This window comes from Peromyscus californicus, unplaced genomic scaffold (assembly GCF_007827085.1).
Source record: "Peromyscus californicus insignis strain IS unplaced genomic scaffold, ASM782708v3 Scaffold_7__1_contigs__length_154581171, whole genome shotgun sequence".
Classification (NCBI taxonomy): Eukaryota; Metazoa; Chordata; class Mammalia; order Rodentia; family Cricetidae; genus Peromyscus; species Peromyscus californicus.
Window position 1 is genome coordinate 150,790,817 of NW_026294595.1, and position 25,467 is coordinate 150,816,283.

The 25,467-nt window shown below is 37.3% G+C and overlaps 1 protein-coding gene across 1 annotated transcript in view; it reads right to left on the minus strand.

The window, feature by feature from the left end:
• The window catches only part of Sycp2 (synaptonemal complex protein 2), a 64,173-nt gene extending 40,706 nt beyond the window's left edge, over positions 1-23,467 (minus strand). Inside the window, exons 1-13 of the mRNA XM_052723738.1 lie at positions 23,414-23,467; positions 19,179-19,322; positions 18,220-18,348; positions 17,150-17,254; positions 16,872-16,896; positions 10,428-10,513; positions 9,807-9,892; positions 9,515-9,549; positions 8,313-8,455; positions 8,177-8,229; positions 5,948-5,993; positions 5,294-5,389; positions 3,188-3,248 (exon numbers count right to left, since the gene is read on the minus strand). Coding sequence (XP_052579698.1) covers positions 3,188-3,248; positions 5,294-5,389; positions 5,948-5,993; positions 8,177-8,229; positions 8,313-8,455; positions 9,515-9,549; positions 9,807-9,892; positions 10,428-10,513; positions 16,872-16,896; positions 17,150-17,254; positions 18,220-18,348; positions 19,179-19,322; positions 23,414-23,467 — 1,063 coding nt within the window. The remainder of the gene's footprint in view (positions 1-3,187; positions 3,249-5,293; positions 5,390-5,947; positions 5,994-8,176; positions 8,230-8,312; positions 8,456-9,514; positions 9,550-9,806; positions 9,893-10,427; positions 10,514-16,871; positions 16,897-17,149; positions 17,255-18,219; positions 18,349-19,178; positions 19,323-23,413) is intronic.
• Between the last annotated feature and the right edge of the window lie 2,000 nt (positions 23,468-25,467).

Sequence of the window (25,467 nt, forward strand, 5' to 3'; positions counted from 1 at the left end):
TAAGATACTGTAGCTTAATAGATAGGTGATTAAAATTTAAAAAGATAATTTCAGGAGGTAATTCTGTAAAATAAATTATTTAAGATATAAATGAAAAACTGCCAAAATGTTCTATGGTATGACTATGGTTCACTGTCACTAAAACTCAGGTTGAAAATTCCTCATTCTGGCAATGCTGATGGATGGCACTCATTGGCAGATGTGTGGCTCATGAACAGATTAATGTCTTCTCAACTTTAATGGAGCTACTATAGACAGTTATATAAAGGTAAGTTCAGGTTCCTCAAATTACTCTTGCCACATGATAGCCTGCTTTCCACCATGAGGCCCTTTGACAGGAATTAAACAAGAACTGCTGCAGCTTGATCATGAGATGCCCAGCCTCCACTACTATCAGCCCAAATTAACTTTTTCATATGTTATTTATTACATTCAGTCGTATTTTGTTACAGAAATAGGAAACAGACCTAGACAAGGTATAACACGTCATGTTGAGAAAAAGGAATGTTTTTACCACTCTCCTAACACCAGAAATAAGGCAAAATGTTTATTTTCATAATTTCTATTAGCAACACAATGATAGTTCTTATTGCTAGAACAGTAAGGCAAGAGGACTAGACAAAATTGAAATTATTTTCTTAAAGTGATGAGATTTTAATCTGTGTGTGTTTGTGCACACACATACATGAATACATGTGTAGGTTATCTAGGCACAAATGCATGGCATGTATGTAGAGGTCAGAGAACAATTTCCAGGGGTAGGTTTTCTCTTTCCATCATGTTAGGTCCTGGGGACTCAAACTTGCTTTGCAGCCAGTGCCTTTAGCCAGTGAACCATCTTGCTGGCCCAGAAACTGAATCTCTTACATACAGACTAAAAACCTAAACCAGTGAGATAACTTCAGCCAACACTTTAGACATTTCTAAACTTGAATAGGTACACAATTACCTCTGGTATAACACAAGCACTGAACTCCTTAGCAATTGGCCCAAGAGAAATAAATTATAGATATACAGATTATACAATATTCACAGCAGCATTTCATAAGAGCTAAAACTGGAACATTCCAAATCCCAAAAGTTCACTGGGCATGGATTAATAAACTGAGGTATAGCCATTCAGTGGAATACTATCCAGCAATAAAAAGAAACTATTGATACATGCCACAACATTGTAGCTAAAACAAAAGTTTGAAATAACAAACAGAAAACTGTTATATAGAATATGATTCCACTTATATGAATTCTAGAAAATATACACATCTATTTTGAAAGAAGCAGCAGTGACTGTCTAAGGCTCAAGTAGCAGAAGAAAGGTTTTAAATGAACAAGTACAATGATGATTGGAGGGATGGACATTTACTAACTTCAGTTGCTCATGATGGTTTCATATGCAGAGAGGAATTCTCATTAGCCTTCTCAGCATGATGCAGGGTATCCACTAGGGCATTCAGCTAACACATCACTTTTCATAGTAAGTTGATGTATCTCTTTCCCCAAGCCATATTCAAGAAGTCTGCAAGATAGCCACTTTGTACTACCTCTATTCAAAATTGTACTGGAAGCTTTCTCCATTTCCATAAAGAGGAAAGGGGTAAGGAGAAGGAGGAGAGAGTATAACAAAACTGTCACTATTTGAAAACAACATAAGTAACTGATTCAACTCCCTCAGGAATCTACATAGGCATCATAATTTAACAGTTAACTTGGCAAGATTGTAGGATATAAGGAAAGTATCTTTTTAAAACCATTATTTTACATACTAGTAGAAAATATCTGAACATGAAATTAAAGATTGTGTTTATCATCATAAAAGGCAAAATTGAGTATTTGGGAATAAATTCATTAAAATATCTGTAAGACATATATTGAAAAATATAAAATACTTTTTAGAGGAGTCCAGAACCCAAATAAAGAAGAACTGCATCTCTGTGATCTGAATTCTAGTTCTAGTATTCCCACACTGACCTACAGTCACAATTCCAGGAAGTTTTCGGGAATGATTAACGAAACCTTTTTAAATGTATATGGATAATCCAAAGGCCCTGTTTCTGAAAACTTGACAATGTCAGAAAATAAATTAGCTATGTTTCTGTTAAGCATGAACACAAAATGCTGAAATACTGTGGTGCTGGTACATAATATGTAAATAGATCTAAGGAATACATAACAGCAGCAAGACACAGCCTACCCTTAACAGAGCCAGATGACTTAACAGAGGAACCACAGAGGGCAATAGTCAGTGGTACAGCATGTGACCAGGAAAACAAACAAAATCAGAGAAATTAAAGCCTTTTCAGCAAATAATCCTAGACTAGCTATACGTCCACATAATCACCTACAATTTATGACAACCCAAACAAAAATTAATTTGATTTAGATCACAAAAACTTTAGCACAAAAGCTAAAGCCAAAAGTCAAACAGAAAATGGCTGTGACTAAGGACTAGAAAAAGTGACAAATACACAGGGAAAACAAAACAGACCTGATCAACTAGATCCCAAATTTAAAAGCCTTTCTTTGCTCTACACATCCCCCCCCAAAAAAATGAAGCAAGATACTGACTAAGAATATGTTCACAAAAGTTATGTGTCAAAGAAGTGGTATTCTAGGATACACAACAACTTCAAAATTGAATAAAAAGTTCAGCAAAAGACAGAAAGTGCTTAAGCAGATGTTCTACAGAGGACAGCACAAAAAAAGCCAGAGAGCTCATGTATTAAAAAGCACTCACCATCACTGCTCATTAGAAAAAATGCAAATTAAACCATGATATATGTATACACACACATATATATATACTTATATATTGTGCATACACATATTTTCAATGACTAAAGTGTGAGTTAACTTACTATGACCTTCTATCAGTCTGCTAGATGTCACTAATGAGTGTTGCAGTGCTAGCTAACCCTCTCACAGGAATGGAGAAATAAGGTGTTTGGATTTAATAAAACAAATGGGATAGAAATACAAGAACCTTGAAAATACTGACATGAGACTGGCCAGACCAAATATTGTGGTTTTAGATGAAGAAAACTGGGGTAGAGAATGTGATGACTTTATGAATATGAGTGTTTACAGATCTTTTCCATAGTCTGTCCTATTATCTTGCAGTTTCTATTCTTTATGACAGGAACCAAGTAGAGAATTATATAAAAAAAAAAAAAAGCCTCAAGTTTAGTACCTTCGATGTTGTACATCTCAACTTTTTCTTCAGGTACAGTGACTGCTTCCCATTGATGATCCTTAAATTTAGAAGAAAAAAAAAAGATCTTAAGTACAAATTTATTCCTGAGTTAAAACTTCTTTTGATATCAATTTAAGTTTAACTATATGTGACTTAACTTTCTCCTATCTCCTGTACCTTCTATCACTAAACATGCATCTTTCTGTTCCTTCAATACTTCATTTATTCATTCTAAAAATAACAAGCCCTAATACCCTATACCTTATACCAGGTATAAACAAGAAAAAACACATTCTTGATCTTTTAAGAGATAAGAAAACAGAATTACTTTTAGTAATTACTATAAGGAAAAAACATCGGACAATGTGATACATAACTTGGTGGCGAGGCTACTTTATACTTAATGACCAAAGAACCCATTTATAAGCAGATAATATTTTTACCAAACCCTAAATTGGAAGGAGCCATCATAGCTGAATTTCTGTTGGTGTGATAAAGTATTCTGACAAAAAGGAAGGATTTATTTGACTTACAGTTCTAGGTTACAGTTCATAACTGTGAGGAAGTCAAGGCAAGAACTTGAAGCATCACATCCACATTCAAGAGCAGAGAGAGAATCAACACATAGATCCTTGCTTGTTCTGTACTCTGCTTACCCCCTGCCTAGGGAATGGTGCCAGATGGCTTCCAACATTAATTAACAATCAAAACCATCTTCCCCCTCCTCAGACATGCCCACAGACTGACATAATCAAGACAGTTCCTCATTAAAACTCTCCAAGTAATTCTAGGCTGTGTCAAGCTGACAGTTAAACTATCACAGAAACTAGGTTTCAAGGATCTGCAAAAGGTATCCCTAGGGCAAAAACATCATGTAAGATTTGAAATGTGGTGGCTTGAAGATGGAGAATGCTATGATATCTCAGAGGGATATCCAGGTGCCAAGGCTGTAAAATCCTTTACGATACATTAAAGAGACAAAGAAGGGGGTTTAAGTTGCCACTATGTGGAGAAGGGTTTCTAGGGAAAGTAAGGAGTACAGGAAGAACATATTACTACAGAGATTGAGAGAAGAGAATTAAAAGTGTACTTCTGGGAAGAATGTCCCAACATCTTAATTGGTATTTAGAACAATTTATAGATGGACTTATACATTCCCTATTATGTATACTATAGTATGGTTACTTATTTTCTGTTCTAGATCATCTAGTAGACCAAACGGAATCAAGAACAAAACTTTATCAAAAACTACAATAACTACACTCTAATAGTTACTGAAAATAAGCATTCTATGAAGGTATTCTAAAACGTATGCAAAAACTCTAAAAAGTACTAGCTAATATTCACTTATAAAAAATTTTATGTAAGAAGGAAATAGGACTATAAAGATATATTTAAAAAGTTAAGAGTCTGCTTATATCAGCAGCCACAACCAGATTAGTATGTGCTGATCAACTCTGTCAGAATTTGGGAGTGACTACACAGTTTGAGCCAGATGTATGCCACTGTACCAAATATGAAGTGATAGCTAGGAAACAAATAACTCTAATAACCTTTCCCCAGGTAACAAACAGGACAACAAGAAATATTCCACTTCCAAAAGGCTATGATACAACACAGAACTAAAATTCACGTCTACATGCCACTGTATAAGTAGAAATTCCCTTACTTCTTCCCAGGAGGTTTCAAGATTGAGTAAGACCAATTGTTGTCATCTGACAATGCTGTTCTCATGGAGTGCCTGAGTGGCCAAAGGCCTTGTGCCTGCTAAGCACTATACCACTGAACAGCCTCCATGCTGTGTTTTCTAATGCTGATCATTTTGTTCACGTGACCAAAAGAATGAATACTGTCAACATCCATTTTTGAAAGGTTTTTGTTAAAATTAATGTTAAAATTTATCTCTCATTTTATTATAGTAAAAAATCAAATAATTTCATTTTAATTAGCTTGATGGATTATACATCCTTAAAATAATAAAAAGCTAATGTTGAAATCTATCAAAAGAATGGCTATAAAAGTATACAAACATGCATTCAAAAAGTAAATTTCAAGAATTTTCTTCATGTGCATAGAGAGTAACATAAAGGGATAAGAGCTTACATCATCATCTCCAGCAATGTAGAATGACAAAGTCTGGCTTCCAAGATTAAAATCGATCCAAAATTCCTCAAGTTTTTCATCTGATGGTATCTGCAACTAATATAATACATAAAACTAGTATATACTATGCTTACAAAACCTGGAAAATTGCCATCAGGTTATAGTCATGACTGAATGATTTGAGATTTTTTAAATTCTAGAATCTAGCAACACTTGTATAAAGTAGAATAGTCCCTGAGTACTTTCAATAGATAAAGTGTAAGAAGATGAAGACAGAAGAAGTGCATTAACATTTAGATAGTATAGAACAGGAAAATGCTACTTAAATGCTTTACACAGACATTAGATCCAAAATTAAAACATTTTAAGGATTACTGGAGATTGAAAATAGTATGAATATACTTATAAACGTAAGCAGTAATGTCTTGAAGGAGAGGAGAAAATGTGGAGAACTACAGCCTTGCTCTTTTTCTTGACTAAGGTGAGCTGGTTCATATTTTTCCTGCTGTCACTAAAATGTACAGGACCAGTTAGCTGTACCATCATCTAAATCTAGTACTTTTAATGTTTTAAATCATTATATAATCCATAATCCATTTAATTTTTACATAAAAAGTATCTAATAACTCAAGTTTGGATAAATTTAAAACTTACCTCATATTTATCAAGAAATGCTGACAAACAAGGAAATGTAAAGACTCTAAAACACAAAACAGTTTAGGAAAAAATAAATCTACCTTCCCAGAATTAACTTGTTCAGGCATAAAAACAATGTCTAGAATTGAAATCAGAAATTGGTTATAAAATTTTAAATAAAATAATCTCTTTAATCCAATTTTTGAGATAGAGTCTCACTATTGTCTGGGCTGGCCTCAAATTTGATACCCCTGCTGCAAACTTGAAGCAAGTAGCTGAGGTTAATAGGTAAAAATCACCAAGCCAGGCCAGGCCATTACTATTATAAACAAATATTTATTGGAATTTGTTTAGGTAAAGAAAAGCATTATTACTTTAAAGATACTATTTACTTACCACTTTGACTAAAGGAATTATACCAATTTCAAAAATATATTCTTTCAAATATGAACAAATATTTCTTTCTTTTTTTTATTTATTTTAATTTATTTTGCAATACAATTCAGTTCTACATATCAGCCACGGATTCCCTTGTTCTCCCCCCTCCCGTCCCCCTCACCTTCCCCCCAACCCGCCCCCCCATTCCCATCTCCTCCAGGGCAAAGCCTTCCCCACAGACTGAGGTCAACCTGGTAGACTCAGTCCAGGTAGGTCTAGTCCCCTCCTCCCAGGCCGAGCCAAACAATCCTGCATAGGCCCCAGGTTTCAAACAGCCAACTCATGCAATGAGCACAAGATCTGGTCCCACTGCCTGGATGCCTCCCAAACAGATCAAGCCAATCAACTGTCTCACCCATTCGGAGGGCCTGATCCAGTGAGGACCCTTCAGCCATTGGTTCATAGTTCATGTGTTTCCATTCATTTGGCTATTTGTCCCTGTGCTTTTATCCAACCTTGGTCTAAATTAAGTATGTATTAATACAATGGAAGATCCCACAGGACTTGGATGGGTAAAAAGTAGATATGAGTCCCTGACAGTAAAAGTGGTTAAATTCTTAGAACATTTTTATGGCAAGATACTATCTGAAGTATTTTTGTATGTTCTGTCAGTCTCAGACAAACATAAGCAGTAAGGATTATTAGTATTCTTAAGATGCAGTGAAGGAAACTGAAGATAGCAAGGTTCAATAACTTAACAGAATAGAACAGACACAAACTTATAATTCAAATGCAGGCAACATGACTCATTGAATTTAACTCTAACCCTATCTTTCACTTTCTTAGTAAATAAAGCAAACATGATTTATTTCAGAACATCATCCACTAGATCCAGGTATCACAATGCTGTTGCTCTGGGCTGGAGAGATGGCTCAGCAGTCAAGAGCACTTGCTGCTCCTTCCAGGGCACCAGAGTTCAATTCCCAGCACCCACATGGCTTCTTACAACCTTCTGTTCACTCCATTTCCAGCTGATCCAATTCTCTCTTCTGCCTGTTTCAGAACTGCATGTACATGGATGTAGGAGCCCGTTTTCAGGTTTCCTAGTAGCTTTACCCAGCAGGTCTGCATAGAGACATGACTGGACCATGGGCCTGAGTGCAAGTGTTTTGTAACTAGCAAGGGGGGGTCTTTTGCTTCACCCCTTGGCATTGTTATAAATAGACTTTTGGAATAAAGTTCTGGGCCAGTGGATAAGGATCCAGGCCCATCTGAGACTATCCTGTGTTTTTTCTCACCTATTTCTAACTAAATCTCTTATCCCTCATTTCTCAAGAGTCCCTGGGGTAAATAATGGTGGGGGCTGGTCCCCCACACATGGAGCACAGACATACATGCAGGTAAAAACACCCATACAAATAAATTCTAATGGTATAATTTATATTTTCTATCAGTTTATGCTTGTTTCTGGTATTAAATATTAAAAATTCTACTTATGTTACTTATACAGTAGGATGACTTGTTTACTACACATTTTCACTCCAGCATGTAGGTATGTAAACTGATTTTTATCATTCCTCAAACACCAAATAATAATATACATGAAATTCTGAAGCTGAGTAAACCAAATTTGGACACTCAGTTACTAACATGAATTAGATAAAATGTATTTTCCCTTCCAAACACAAAGCCAAATGAAGCCATCATAAGAGTATTTCAGGTTAGCAGTGTGTTAATTTACTGTATGTTAACATAAATACTGTCTTGAATAAATATTCACAGTGCAATAAAAATTGTATTTATAAACACCCTAACTGGGCTCAACTCTACTTCCTTATCAACAATGGCTATGTGCTGCATCCAGCTTACCTTCTCTTATCACCAAGCATGCCATTTACCAAGTTGAGAAATATCCTGCAATCCTAGTTTTCAAAAAAGAAAGATGGTTTTAAAAATCAAAATTACACAAAAATTTTTACTAAACTTATCATTTTATACTACTTACTGTTTCAAATTCACAGTCTTTAATTTCTTTAAATGCATTAGCAATAAAATCCATGGAAAACCACTGACATGCCAGTTCTTGTCTCCGTTTTTCTGTAGTCATTCTACACAAAGCTTCCACGATGCCTACCTGTAATTCATAGTCTTAAAAAATTGTTAGTCAATGTAGAGTTCAAAATTCTTAAACATTAAGCTTATAAAACTTGACTTTGTAAGGCATAAAACCAAGAGAAAAAGAAAATATTTATTTAATTTACTGAATTATTCATTTTTTGCCAGGCAGTGGTGGACCACACCTTTAATCCCAGCACTAGGGAGGCAGAGGCAGGCGGATCTCTGTGAGTTTGAGGCCGGGGCTACAGAGTGAGTTCCAGGAAAAGTGCAAAGTTACACAGAAAAACCTTGTCTCAAAAAACCAAAAAAAAAAATTTTTTTTTATAGAGTTAATTTTTTAAAAGTCAAAGAAACCCCTAAATCTTCTAAGACTCTACCACTTCATTATAATTGTAAATTGAAAAACAATTATACAACATGCAAAATTTTTGTTATGATGTTTACAGTTATCCTGTAGTACATATTAAAGCCATACTTTACATATAAATCACTAAATCAAAATTTATTCACAGAAATCTAATGAGAACTTAAGTTCTTTGAAGTAAATATATTGTTTAAAAACTGTCTATCAACTATAAAAATATTAGACATGATATTTCAATAAGAGTCATTTAAGATGGGGCTGGAGAGATGGCTTAGCAGTTAAGAGCACTGACTGCTCTTCCAGAGGACCCAGGTTCAATCCCCAGCACCCACATGGCAGCTCACAGCTGTCTGTAACTCCAGTTCTAGGGGACCCTCACACAGACATACACACAGGCAAAACACCAATGCACATAAAATAAAAAGGAAAAAAAAGAGTCATTTAAGAAAATTTTTAGCTTAAGTAATTCTAATAATTTGGAACATTAAGTTACCATCATAACTATCACTAGGCTCAATTACATTTCTCTAATTTTTGTTGTCATGACATATTATTTGTTCCAAGACATGCCTTTATACTAATCTAAAATTTTTCCTTTGGTTTACATAACAGATTATAATTCTTTTGGTGTATTATCCTAGTAACATGAAGAATAATAACATTGTCAAAAGTATATAACATTCATAAATTTGAAGTGATTTCAAATCTTGGAAAGAGATACTTACCTCCTACATTTAAAATCCTTTCTCCCATATTACTCCTGTGAATCAAAATAAGAAAGTATATACTAAAGTAATATTAATTAGATAGAGAGCCCATTATGTTTTGGGGGAGTAAAAACCTTAAAATTTACAATTGACAAGTATAACTGACTTTTGGAGAAAATATAAACACTGTATTATATCAAAAATTATAAGATTGTCGATCTTGATTATTTAATTCAAACTTGTGGTTGCCATGTTTCTTACAATTACTAAATTGAACAATTGATCAAAACAAGTTATTAAAAATTATTACATGAGAGTTAGTATTTCTTGGTTAGAAAGTATTTTGTTGGCATCTTGAGGTATTCTGTCAAGCATCAAATTCATTTTTTTTAAAGCCTAGAAGAGAAAAAAAAGTAACTTTGTTTTCCAGCAAGCATTTGGAGAAATAGGTATATAAACTCAAAAGTCCAGGTTTTCTCTTAATCGTGCTTTCTAAGTAGGGAACGTAAGTCAGGTGAGAGAAAGGACATCTAGCCTAAAGTGCAACTTCAGTGCAGGATGACTCCTTTACTGAAGCTTTCACACCCACTGTGAAATAACACATTAACTATTCTAAGATCTAAGGGAAAGGTTACCTACTTTTTGCTCTTACGGTTATACATATGCATGTACACATATAATACTACATGCTATTTTGGCATTTACATACTAGAGAACTCCTAGGACCTAGGACCTATGAGTATAGGGTCTCACATTAGTGATATACATACATAAATTCAGTTATGGATTTTTAATGAATATTTAGAATATACATTGTCAAGCAATGAGTTATTCAGACAACAGAAATGAAATTAATTTAAGAAACTTAGTCTAAGTTGTTATTTCATTTTATCATTTACTTTCTCATTTTTGGGTTTTAAAAGACAGTTACCTCCTGCTGAATGCAAATATTCACTCTTGAATCAATAACCAGGGCACAGATGTGAGGTATAAAACTTTCCAATACTTGTTTTTTACCTGAATAAAAATGATAAATTATTGACAGATGATAATTTTAAATCAATTTAACAATCACTTGTTATCTGAGGTGTTTATGAAACTAAGCTCATTAACTTTTAGTCATACCTCAAACATTTTATAAAAGAAAACATATCTCTCATGAATCTATTTCTAAATGACTTGAGATTGACTTTTTTTTCTTCTTTTTCTTTTTTTGTTGTTTAATCCTCACCTGTTAGCTATTTGCTCTTGATACCTGCTAGGAAATCATTTTTGTTGTTGTTGTTGTTTGGGTTTTTTTTCCCAATGGAATGTTACTGGGTATTATCAACTACACTCCAGGCAGGCCCCATGCCCAGGAGTAGGGGGCCAACATAAAATCGACTTCTTGTTTTGTTTTGTTGGGAAGGCACCTTTTGTTTTCTATTATTACTTTCATTTTTCATTTTTTTTCTTGAGGGAGGGAGGGACAGAGAGAAAGAGAGAGAAAAATGAATGAAGTTGAGAGACAGAGAAGTGGGAAGGATCTGGGAGGAGTTGACAGATGGGAACACATGGTCAAGATATAGTGTATGAAAAAAAATTAAAACAATTTAAAACCTCATCTTTTGAAAATGGGTTATCAATAATAAGTGTATTCTGAGGAACTTACTACATGCCACTTAATAACAGATTTGAAAAGTTTCAGCAATGGAAATACTGCAAAAGCAAAATTACAGTTTTTCAAAGTAATCATACTCAACAAAAACAACGCAGATGAAAAGCTATATGATTTACTTTACAGTAGGAGGGGGCTTAGTTTACAATGTTAGTACTCTTAGGACTGTTTTTCCTGAGAATTTAAATTGTTATGCTAAATATAAAAACACAATTAATGAAAAGGTAGCATAACTATTATTTAAATCATTAATTTGCTTAACACATTTTGCCTTTGAGAACAATAAATAGCTATGTAAGTGATTAACCAGTATAGCTAGAGTTTTCCTGCCTGGCCCACAGTCAGGGCAAATCTCTCTCACCTGCCAGTCCCACAGCCACTCAGACCCAACCAAGTAAACACAGAGACTTATATTGCTTACAAACTGTATGGCCGTACCAGGCTTCTTGCTAACTGTTCTTACAGCTTAAATTAATCCATTTCCATTAATCTATACCTTGCCATGTAGCTCGTGGCTTACCGGCATCTTCACATGCTGTTTGTCATTGTGGCAGCTGGCAGTGTCTCTGACTCAGCCTTCCACTTCCCAGCTTTATTCTCCTCCTTGTCCGACCTATACTTCCTCCTGCCTGACTACTGGCCAATCAGTGTTTTATTTTCCAACCAATCAGAGCAACACATTTGCCATACAGAACATCCCACAGCAAACCAGCCTCAGTTACCAATCATGAGGAAGTCTACAGGTAGAAGAAATAATAAGTAACCTGGACCTGGTCACTTAGCACAATATACTTGGTGTCTATATAAAAGGTGACAAGCTGTAATATAATCTTCACTCTTTTATCACTGAAAATTTTGTTCCATTAGTTCAAAAGCTGACAAGCTATGTAAAATAAATGAAAAAATGTTATTTAAAAAAAGTTTTAAAGATTAAAATAACTTTTGTTTGCCTCGGCTTAAAAAAAATAAAGCTGACAAACTATAGCATACAAATTCAATTCTGCTTATTTTGTAAAGCAGAACTAGTTTGGAGCAGGCACCCTGTGGAAAACATCTGTATCTATCCATTTACTGAAAGTAGTACCAAAGGCAAACTTCATTTTTAATCACAAATAGTACCTAAGATTCCTACTTGTCAACCATACAGCAGACAAATGTCCCAGCACTGGCAAAATTTATCATCTTTCATACTAAAAGCCAGACTGAAAATTATCTTCAACAAGAGCCATCCTCAACCTTGTTACCAACTTTTGTTAGAACTGAGAATGTTGGTTAGTGAATTTAACTTCCAATCATAAGAGGGCACAGTGCTTGTGAATCTAGAGTGCAATAAAGTTGTTTTGGTAACTGGTGTTATTGAATGGTATTTAGTAACACCACTGTTAAGTTCAGGTGGTCTACCCTAATTCATGTTGTACAACATATCCTGCCCTGAGAGACTGGTTTACTAGCAGCTAGCAGCATTTGATTCTATTTTGAGGACAGAGGATGACTCTACACATGGTGGACACATCGACACCATCCTTCCAGTGCCACCCGTAAGGTACAAGCATAACTTATTCTCCAAAGCACAAAGAGTGGCACTCTATAAATTTATTCAAGTAAATTGAGAATGTAGAAGTATATGGGTGTATTAACATCATATCAGGAAAACCAGGCCTGAGAACTTAGTGACATAGCAGACTGAAGAATGGGTGTGACTGTCTCACTTATAGAAGACACCTGACATTCTGATGGGAACACCAGCCTGTCATCTGATCACCTCGTTTTTGTGTCAAAGAACTGACAAGGAACTCCTTCCTGACTGCCCCAGGGGCCTCATCTTGGCTCCATCCCTATAGCTGACATGGCCTAATTAAATTGCAACCTGTCCATCCTCACTGTCTTGTCAACCTATTAATTCATCTGGACCTGGGTCTTGTCCCTAGTCTCTATAAACTCCATCATACTTTGTTCCTATAGTCTATGGCAGCAGCAGAATCCCACCAGCCCTCCAGCCTGGGTTCATGACCTCATTATTCCTACGGAGACTCTGCATTTCTATCAGTCTCCCAGTATTGACCTCTCTGGACTTTTTGAAACTCTTTAAACTTTGTTGCATCCTCTATAACCTTTTGCAGCCATTATGTAACCTACCCATATACAAACATACCTATGTGTGTGTTTATGTGTAATAGGTAAAGTGTCATCTGAGGGTTTAAATATTTCTAACAAAGATTGAAATAAAAAAAGACCTATATTTGCCTTGTTCAGAGCTATCAAAGAAAGCAGAATTACTTGCAGATTGCTGCCAATGAATCTACCATACCATGAATTTATTATTCAACAAATTGTGACAATGTAGAAAGGCAAACATACAAGCTCACAACCACCACACTGCTTTACACATTTCCCATACTACCAAAAGGTAAAGCGAGAAGCAGATCTGTAGACATCAGGCTACATCCTACTCTCTTAAGTTACCCCACATTGTAAGAACAAAGCAAAATAGCACAACGTGTTTTTTCAGGCTCAATTTATTAGCAGCTTTTGACTCCATTTTGAGGGTGCCAGATAACTGATTGCCTATGTGGATACATGAACAGCACCCCAAAACAAATTATTCCTGAGTATATAAAGGGGCCCACTCTTCAGTTTTTCAAGGTGAGTCAAGGCTATACAGGCCCATGGATGTATTCAAATCTATCAGGGAAAGCAGGCCCAAGAACTTATCAGCTAGCCAGACCAAGGAAAGGGTGCAAAATTCCCTCACCTGGCCTCCATAAAGTGGGAGAAATTTAGTACTGTTATAGCAATGGCCCCACAACTGAACTGTCATCTGATGCCTGGTATATGGGTCAAATACCAAGAAGAAGAGAACTCTCAGTGCTGCAGGCCGCAGGAATATATCATAAGAACTCAGCTGGTTATGGCAAAGTCACTACCTGGAGGAATCAGGGAATTCCTCCAGAGGAAGCCAAATCCTAAGGAGTTTTTGGTATTACTTGGCTTCTTATATATCAGCTGTATTCTGTTATGAAAATCATGTGTGCCTTCATAGTTTTCCCAGTTGACTTTTCCCTAAGAAGGGCTAACAGTGTGGACTGATCACTCTCTAGACATACACATTCCAGGCATTTGGAGAACAGCCCCAGGAAAGGCTTTCTCTGGAATCAGATATCTCCCCTAGCCATTTTCAAGGACTAAGGAGACACCACCCAGGTGGTCACCCAACTTCCGAGGACTAACAGTGATAACCACCCACAGGTGAGTCTCCTGACTTAAGGTAAATTCCACAAGGAGACACCACCCAGGTGGTCGCCCAATTTCCGAGGACTAACAGTGATAACAGCCCACATACAAGTCTCCTGACTTAAGGTAAATTCGACAAGGAGACACCGCCTAGGTCAGGTGGACGTTAAGTAATAGCTTTACACAATTTAGCTCGGACCCTCCTTTTATATACCGGGACTTTCAGGGCACAAGGGAGAAGAAGAGAAAAGAGAATGGAAGAACTAGATGGGTAAGAACTGGAGAGAAACAAACTGAGATGGGGAAGAACTAGATTGAAGGGCTAAAAGAGAGGACTAGAGGAACGAGATGGAAGATGAGGAAGAGCCAGATGGGGAAGAACAAGATGAGGAAGAGCTAGATGAGAGAGAAGGAGATGGGAGAGGAGCTGATAGGGGAAAGAACTAGATAGATGAGAACCTAAAAGGGACAGAACTAGATGAAGGAATTAAGATAGAACCTAGAGGGGACAGTAGATTAATATAGAGAAATCAGGCAAGAAAGGAGCTAGACATGAGAGCAGAATAGAAGCTATGCAGAGAGAGAACTATCATAGAATAATAAAGTGTATGAACTAAGGAGTTTCATGTACATAGATTCATTTCCTTCATCCAAGATTAATTATCAGCTGGTTGTAGATTCTTCCCGGACCCTGGGAGGGGACTATCTAGGGGCTGGATCCCCATAGTCCCTGATATCTCAGCTATCCTTGGTAATTTAACTCAGTATCCCACTGCTAGGGTGGCCTATTTGACTGCTGTCTGCCAATCCACTTGGCTCATCCAATCTGGACCTAAGCCCCACTGCTTCTCCTCTGAACCCTGCCCTGGTCTTGTCTCTACAGTTGGCCATTATCTTTGCTCTCAATCCTGACTCTCCCATGGCCTGATCTTTAAGACAGCAGTGTCTTTCCTGGTGGTGGTTTGGGTTATTTTATTAACACAGTGCCTATTATATTTCCATCAGAGCCCAGTTCTAAGATCTCTTGAATTCTGCTGTATTCATTCTGTAAAATACATATGCATAGATAAAGATATATTTATTGTGTGTTAAGTGATATGAGAGTAAATAGTAATTAAGAAGGAAATAAAAAAACTTTGCATTCACTGTTGTGAGATATTTGTACGCTGCATAAAGATATATTGCTGTGATTGGTGTAATAAAAAGCTGAATGGCCAATAGCCAGGCAAGAGAGTATAGGCGGGACTTCTGGGAAGAGGGAAAACTCTGGGAAGAAGAAAAGCAGGGTTGCCAGACAGACAGAGGAAGCAGGATGGGCAGTACATATGGGTTAAGGGACCTCATGGAAGTATGTAGATTAAAAACTATGGGTTAATTTAAGTTTTAAAAACTAGTTAGGAACAAGCCTAAGCTAAGGCCGAGCTTTTATAATTAATGTCTCCATGTCATTATTTGCAGGCTGGAGGTCCCAATGAAAAAGTACTACAATTTACCTTGGCCACACTACCAAGGTAAGTGGATTATCTGACAAACGACTGCCACTGAATCCACTCTAATTTTGTGAACTTAGGGCTATTCAACACATTTGACACATTGGAAAGGCATTACATGTTTTCTATGCTTCTGATAGAGTGAACACATGAAAATATCTCAGCCAGGCATTCTGGACACATGCCTGTAACCCCAACACTCAGTAAGGAGGCAGCAAGACAATCAGGAGCTCAAGGCCTCTCAGCTACATAAGGTGGCTTGGGTTATATGAGATTCTGTCTCAAAGGGGGATGGATATATATATATATATTTTTTTTTCCTACATTCCTTCACAAATATATGCAGAGGGCATTCTGTTTTTCCACACTCGAACTTGAGGTCCGGCAATATTTTTGGACATTGATTTTAGTAAAAAGTAAAACTGCCACATTCAAAGTCCATTTTATTGTGTGGTTGAGGAGCTTCCATATCACCTTCAGTGGGAAGTAATTACTTTATTGTAATGACATTCTGAAGAGCAGAGATTCTAAATAGCAAACATTTCAGCGAGTATTGGGATTTGATTAATACTTCTAGGTGATGGACATTTTCAATTAAAATATTCCTTAACTGACAGATTTTTCCTGAAGATATGGCCAAATACTGGAATTTTCTATGTGATATACATAAAATTTCATTAATAAACACGTTAAAATTTTAATCCCTAAGAAGATGCAAAAATACTATTTTCTACCTCATTAGCAAATCCATAATACAAAATATTCTCAATTGTATCCATAAATCAATTTTGAAATTTGTTTTCTTATATGAAATACTTACCTAATGTCTGCATTTTTCTTCTCTTGGCCTAAAAAGTCTAAAATTTTACTACCTGGTCCTTTACAGAAAGTCTGATTCTTTAATTAGATCCTGAGTTCCTCGGACAGTATTATGCATGTTACAAAATTATACTTAAAGTTCCTAGTAAGTTGTTTTGATGGAAATAAGATATTTTACCTTCATCGTTGATGTCATATACAACCTAAAAAAAGTAAATAAATCATTTATAATTTAATATTATAAATTATTACAAAAGCTATTAAAAATTTTTATTCACAATGTAACTATTTAACTTTAATTTATTAATAAATTATTTAATACTAGCCAGCTTAAATGGTTTATACAGTCTGGACAGATTAATCCAAGTCACTTGCCAGTCTATCAATGACTCTTAGTACCAAAATAAATAGTTTCCTAATAAACACATGCTTTGTAACAATCAATGTAACTTTTACCATCAAAAGATCAAATAAGTCTTCTACCATATTCATAACAGCTTCATCTTTTGATTGTCCTTGGCTCAGAATAATCTCCTTGGACTTTTCAAACCAGGAAACCATGTAAAGATGAATACATACATTAGTTATTTTGAATTCCATTTTAACAAAATTTATGTACTTGTATTTGTTTACTCAATAAACCTAAGAATAAATGATATTAAAAATAAAATCTCCAGTATTGAATCAAAGAAATTTTACATTTTAAAATGTCTTGTATTTTTTTTTTTATTTTGCAATACCATTCAGTTCTACATATCAGCCACGGATTCCCTTGTTCTCCCCCCTCCCGTCCCCCTCACCTTCCCCCCAGCCACCCCCCTCCATTCCCATCTCCTCCAGGGCAAAGCCTTCCCCACAGACTGAGGTCAACCTGGTAGACTCAGTCCAGGTAGGTCTAGTCCCCTCCTCCCAGGCCGAGCCAAGCAATCCTTCATAGGCCCCAGGTTTCAAACAGCCAACTCATGCAATGAGCACAGGACCCTTGTATTTTTTAACTTACTCTTTTTCCTCACTGTTTAAAACAGGAATGAAGTTAATATTAATTTCATTACAAAGACCTTCCTTCTTTAAATTCCTACTACAGATACACTTGTTGTAATCAGCTAAAACTATCAAGATGATTTATATTATTTGGGTATTTTTAGAATTAGTTTACCTTAATTTGATTCAGATATGAATACATAATATGTCCAAGGTACTAATCAATGTGCTGGCTATATGTCAATGAAAATACGAAAATCACTGTCTTATATTTTTCTGTGGGGGTCAGACAGTAAACAACCTAAATGACTTAGTTAACAGAAAATAATTCAAATAAAAGCCCACTGGTATCAAATTCACATAGTTGTCAAGGAACTTGTGCAGTTTCCTTCTGACCTTTATCCTTATAGCATATACCCATAGCATAAAAATACATACTCTCAAAAGTTCTATATAAAGTTCCTAAATTTACTTTCAGCAGTTTGGACTTTTTTTTTTAATAGACATTTTTATCATTATCAGATTCCCTTTGAATATGTACTTATCTTTTGGACTAATCCTTGTTTTATCATGGTTAGAAGTCCAGCTTGTCCCAGTATAAAGATATTCTTGCTACATCTTCCAACAGATATCAAGATGTTTGAAATAGTTTGGACATCCTTTTTGTTAAGCTCCTAAAACAAAAAGTATGTATTTAAACTGCTGCAAATAAAAAGTAGTATGGGGTAGAAATTGTTCCAAGAGCAGCATCAATTTATAATCCTCATAAATCCTAAAAGGGAACCATTCTCGTCTTTATAATGGAAAGGCTGAGGAGAATGGCTTAATAAAGCAACTTGTCTCAAACCACCCAGCCATGGCAAAGGGTGGGTCGTAACCCTATGGAAGCAGTTGTCCCTTCCATTTTAAAGAGTTAAACTCAAGACAGACCTTGTTTGAGACAATAGGGTCTAGCTGAGACAGGTCTGAAACTTGTGGCATTCCTGCTGCCTCAGCATTCCACGTGCTAGATCACAGGCATGAGCTACCACAGGTAGATTAGAAATTCCTATTCAACCAATAATTCATCACCAATCTTAGATACCTGGAGCCAATTTGTAGTTACCTTTTCTTAATATAAATACATTTCAGAAATGTTAAGTCAAATCCAAGGTCTTGGATTGTTTTGTGATTACTTTATTTTTTAAATCACCAAGCACTGTATACCACCACAAATATGTTGATGGGTCTTTAAAAATAAAGTTGTCTATAGGTAACTTTTCCTCTCAGATTAATGATAGTAGCCTTTGGAACATAGATTGTTATAAATTTTACTTTAGAAACAAGTTCAATGTGTTGAGATGCCTCAAATAATAAACAAATGGTGAGATAAAACATTTAAATAATTGTAAGCAGTCTTGTCCAAAGTTTGTCTCTGTTCATATTTTTTTGAATGGAGCACTTCCTAGAAACTAAAATCATATGAAATAATTTTAAGAGCAATTAAACAAAACTGAGTGTTTACCCTGCATATTAAGTCATCCAACTTGTGGAGGAATTGTTTGCTGCATTTAATCTTCACATCTTCATAAATATCAATTTGTAAAAGTATCATCAAAGGTTTGAAGTCATTTTTTCTCAAGGCATCATCAATAAACTTTTCCAACTGCTGCAGAGAGATCGTTAACAGCACAGATATGCCAACAAAATTAGTCACTTTATGCAATTAAATTACCAAAGGATGGTTTCTGAATGAAAATAAATCAGCTCATAAAATACCTTTAAAAAAGCCTATTACTATTCAGAGTTACTAAATTAAAGATTTTCTTTAGTAACAATTTTAGATAGAAAATATTTTATCAAAGTTTCCAATTTATATTTATATCTTCACTGACTCAAGTAAATCACAAACTAAATGAAAAATCAAATCAACATTATAGTAACTATACTTATCACCATCGACAAAATCCTAGCATATCTGAGTACAAACTTCATGATATTTAAAAATAAAACTGCATCAAGATATTTACCCTTTTAAAAATTATATCCATTAATTCAACTTAAGTATTACCCTAATATGACTTTTATCAGATCTGCTATCACCACTATTTTTTGTTTTGTTTTGTTTTGTCTTTTTGTTTTTTTGTTTTGTTTTTCGAGACAGGGTTTCTCTGTGTAGCTTCGCGCCTTTCCTGGACTCACTCTGTAGCCCAGGCTGGCCTCAAACTCACAGAGATCCACCTGCCTCTACCTCCCGAGTGCTGGGATTAAAGGCGTACACCACCACTGCCTGGCCTTATCTCCACTATTATAGTACAGCATAAGTAAACTTTCAGACTGTAGTCTGATCACTAAACAGATTTACTGGTAAACTACAAGTATAAAATGTAAGATCATACAATTTAAAACTTTATAATCTATCTAGGTATAATACACTAATCAGTGAATAACTATTTTCAATACTGAAAGCACAAAGAATCAATACCTTTTATATTTTATGTTCTTATAGTAAGAACATAAAATATAAAAGGTATTTCTTAAAACATTAAGTTTGTCATTACTAAAGATATAGCAACAGATAGAAGTACACAAAGTTATTTGAGTGATTTAAAATGATTGTGGTCTAGGGACTACATACTTGGAGGTCTGGTCTCACAGGCATTTTTGCTTCATTTAAGAACAGCAGGAGAAGACAGACACCTACGAAAGAGAACATTTTATGTACCTTATTACCTGTTCTATATGTTTACAGTTTAAAGATCTTAAATATATGAGAGTAATTGTTGTCATACCAATAGACTAGTTTCTTAAAATTCCTTTCGGGATATTTATCATATACTTCAGTTAAATTATGTTTCTTAGCCAGGTGGTGGCAGCGCAAGCCTTTAATCCCAGCACTCAGGAGGCAGAGGCAGGCAGATCTCTGAGTTTGAGACCAGCCTGGTCTACAGAATTCCAGGACAGCCAGGGCTACACAGAGAAACCCTGTCTCAACCTCCCCCCCAAAAAAAATTATATATCCTGTCATAAATATGTGTTTAGTTTTGTTCCTAAGACATAGATTAAAATAATTCTGAAAAACTGAGGAATCAAGGAGAAAATGAACATGAAAGTGGAAAAGATTAAGAACAAGTCATTCAGAAAAGGAGAAACTCAAAAACTCCAGTGACTAACAAAAAAGGAAAAGATGCTTCCTCTACAACAGAATTTATAATTAGAAGATAACCAACTGCAACATTCACTGGGCTGGTAAAAACTATAAAAAGCCTGATAATGTGGAAAATAGAAAATGATGGGTATCAATAATATCTCTACCCTTTTCAAAGTGCAAACAGAAAAAAAATGGTATTTCACAACATGTAGTTCCATTTCTAGTTTTACAGAAACATGGAAGTACAAAAACAGTATTTAATTTTTATTGAGTCACTGCCTCTAACAGTAAGGGGGAAAAAACCCTGCCTTTGTAGGTGTGGTGGGGACAAAGTAGGTAAATAAATGCAATGTGCACAGGATGCAACTGGACACTTATACGTGTAGTTTAATCAACTGCTCTTTATCTCAGAATGAGGCTCATCTTAAAACAGGGTAAAAACAAAAGTGAAAGGAGACACAGATGATCTCTCTAGAGCATGTTCATGAACATTTTAAACTACATACAAGATCAAGCTATATTCTGTGAAGTACATCTGTGTATGTGTTAAAAATAATAAAAGTATGGAAGGATTCACACAGTGGATCTATGAACATGGGTTATTTATACCAATACCAAGGGTTTGAGAAGGGACAGAAGCTTCCTCTACATGAACCAGCCTCTTCTCTTTGTTCCTTAAGAGACATATTCATTTTATTCCCAAGCTCCCTTTTCCCAGATCATAAGCTTTCTCTTTCTTTTTAATAAAGTCTCTTTTTTCTTATATCTTAAATTACTTCCATTGAAAATTTATGTTGGTAGCAGTTAGCTAGCAAGCAACTATTAGAATATCGGGTAAGCTCAGTACTATAAAACAGAGTAACATTTATGCAAAAATGTGAGTTGCTAAGACGTTTTTAATGATAATATATAAAGTCAATAGTTAATTCTAAGAAAAATTCAATATACCTTAAAATACGTTTTTATGAAAATATACTCATTCAACACTTTAAACATAAGTATTGTTTCAATCCTAATGATTGTCAAAAAGTGGTTATGACAGTGATTGTTATAGAAAATGAGAATATATAAAATGTACTAATTTATAAATTAAGTAGGTCTTTATTACTTATCCAAAATTACCAGCCCACTATCAAGTATCCATAATGAATACATTCAGTTAGGGCAACTATTTTGCAATAGTCATAAAAACACCTTTTCATCCCCTTTTCCATTTTTCTGCAGTTAAAATGTATCTGTGAAATTGAAGACTGAAACATTTCATTTCCAGTTTAAAGATGTGACTTAAGACATTATTTAAAATATATTGTAGAGACGTTTGTATTTTGTTTCCTACGGGCCAGCAGCTGTCAGCAGCCCTGCCATAATGTTCCACAAACAACTGGAAGTAATGCATTTTCCCAAAAGTGCTCTAAGCCATGACACACACAGCACAGAAGAATTATGTCGAAAAGACGTATTATGCTAGCCAGATGGTTCTATTGTCTATTCTTATATTTCGCAAAGGAGCCAACCAAGGAAAAGCAAATTTTAATTAGTATCTATATAGGTGGACTTTTTTTTTTTTAAGAAAGAAAAATAACCCAGTTACGCACCCACCGCCATTGAAAGAATGCTGACTGCAGTAAAGCCAAAAAACAGTTCTATGGGCCACAAAGCGTCTCAGAGGGAACGCTACCCAAAAGTAATCAGCTTTCCCACCGCGAGGAAACGTTTCAAAGATCTTATGGAACTCATAAGTGAGCTGGGGAAGCGCGCACGGAACAACTGTTCACACACAGGGTTGGGCCCTGGACAAGAGATGCCCTGACAGGGGCTAAGGCCACACCCACGCGTGAGCACACGCTTACACCACGCACGAGCAGGTACTGCGCGCGCGCACTCTCCTGACAAGGCCAGGCCAGGCCCGGTCCTCACCCAGTCCCCCACAGGAAGCCCTCAGACAGGAAGTCAGCGGGGATCCCGTGATACCAGAGGCCCACTCAGAGCCCAAGGCCCTCGTGCTCCCGTCCCCACCCCACCCCCCACGGCGCATGCTCAGGGGCCGTCGGCCTCGCACTTCCCTCAGCCCTCAGGCCTCCCCCAAGGCCTCGCCATGTGGTCGCGCTCTTCACCACGGCCCAGGCCGCTCAGGCCTCGGCCTCTCGAGCTCCTCACACACTCCTCTCTGTCCCGCCACACCACGCAGCAGCCCCAGCCCGCCCTCCCACCCATCCGCCCCCCGAAGCCCCGCACACCCCAGCTTGGCGGCCTCCTCCTCCTCCACGGGCGCGGGACGTCGAGGGTGACCGCGCCTCCTCAGCCTCCCGGGCTCCAACGGAAAGCGGGAAACCGCCCGTCCAATCAGCACCGCCCAACCAGGCCACGCCCCTTCCGACCAATCAGCGCCGCCCAACCAGGCCACGCTCCTTTGTCCAATCAGCGCCGCCCAGAGAGGCCACGCCCCTTACCCTCCAGAGACACTGGCTAGGGTGTAGCAGCGTCCCGGTGTTTCTGGGAAGAATTGCACATCTCTCCATCCCACTTCCGATGACCCTTGCCCTGTCCATGGTTGGGAGTCGGAAGTGACGGAAGCAGGGTCTATGGTGGTGTGCAGCTGCTTTCCTCACCGGCGCGGCGATGCTGTGCTGCAGGGCCGCCCGCCAGCAGGGGGCGCTAACCATGTCCCACCTGGAGAGAAAACACAGGCCTTGAGGAGACAGAACCTGCAGGCAGTGGGGCTCCACCACCCCTCAATGAAGCCATTCTCATGCCCCTAGGTTCCAGCCATAGCGGCAGTGCTGTGGCTCCTCCATTTTCTCTGTGCCCTGAATTTATGGTGGCCCCGCCTTTTTGACAAATTGCACAGGCGTGCATGATGCTGCCTGCTTTGCATCCCCATGACAGATAATACGGCTTTATTTAACCCTTGGGTTATCCTGCGACCTAGTGGGAGCTCTAAAAGCTTCACAAGAGGAGAGTTAAAAGGGGATGGTACCAAATCAGAGTTCAAAATGGTATTTTTAGTAACAGCTTGATTTCCTATCTAAAAAGCATTTTTTTTTTTTTTTAAATTGGATGACTGGGCTAGGGTGCAGCTCAGCTGTGGTCAGTATGCAGCAGACCCAGGTTTCAGTGGTGCTTTCTTAACTTTTCCTGGGGGATGAGATCGAATGTCTACTCACCCCAGATAGGGCTCCAATAACAGACCAAAAGCAGATAGGGCTCCAATAACAGACCAAAAGCTGGGTTCCACCCACGTCTAGCTTAGATACCAGAGCTTGCTGGGCTTACTGATGGGAAGCAAGTGACCTCAAAGCAGCAGCGTCACCAAATAACTTAAGCTTAGCATGGACGATTAATGACGACTTCCTCATGGTTGCACCACCAGAGACGTGCTTCTTGCGGCAACCCTCCACCCCTCATATACACTGGCACCACCCAAGCCCAGGCACGTGCAATTAGAGCAGAATGACAGGTAGCTGGAGAGGGGCGTGCAAAGGGAGTGGCTGGGATCTCAGGTGAGGGTCCAGTGATCGACCCTACCCAATTCCCTGAAGGATTGTCAGTAGCCAACAGGTTAATCTTCCCAGGGTCTTAACAATGGGAACCGCAATTTTCCTGAAGTTGATGGCTGTTATGCTCAGAGGGTAGCCTGTGGTGGTATTGTGTTCCCCAAAATATTGTGTACCCTAATAAACTTATCTGGGGTCAGAGACAGAACAGCCACAATATTTTTTTTTTTTTGTTTTTTGTTTTTCGAGACAGGGTTTCTCTGTGTAGCTTTGCGCCTTTTCCTGGAACTCGCTTTGGAGACCAGGCTGGCCTCGAACTCACAGAGATCCGCCTGCCTCTGCCTTCCGAGTGCTAGGATTAAAGGCGTGCGCCACCACCGCCCGGCTGAACAGCCACAATATTAAACATGAGGATAGGCAGTGGTAGCACAAGCCTTTAATCCTAGCATTCCAGAGGCAGAAATCCATGTGTTCAAAGATACAGCCAAGCATGGTGACTCACGCCTTTAATCCCAGAAAGTGAGCCTTTAATCCCAGGGAGTGGTGGTAGAAGGCAGAAAGGTATATAAGGCATGAGGACCAGAAACTAGAAGCATTTGGCCTGATTAAGCACTTGGTCTGGTTAAGCATTTGGCTGGTTAAGCTTTCAGGCTTTCGAGCAGCACAGTTCAGCTAAGATTCATTCTGGATGAGGACTCAGAGGAAATAAGACCAGCTGAGGATCCGGCAAGGTGAGGTAGCTGTGGCTTGTTCTGGTTCTCTCATCTCCCAGTTCACCCCAATACCTGGCAAAGGTTTGATTTTATTAATAAGAACTTTTAAGATTCCTGCTACAGTAGCCTTCCACAACAAATGGCCAGCACACAATTCTGACTTAAATGTGCTTTAGAAAGCACTTAGAAAATAAACATACACACACACACACACAAAAAAAAAGCAAAAAACCCTGAGTACCAAAGCAGTTCAAATCACACAGAATATAAACTGCAGTGTTTCTTAGCTAGAATTACAGGCATCATTACAACTTTGTGCCTTGTTAAATTGAATTTTGAGTTAATTCCTCATTGAATCCAAGGCCTCATGCATGCCAGAAAAGTGATCTACCATTGATTTATACTTCCAGCCCTCTTTGTACTTTCTGATACAGGATCTAAGTTGCTTGGGTATGC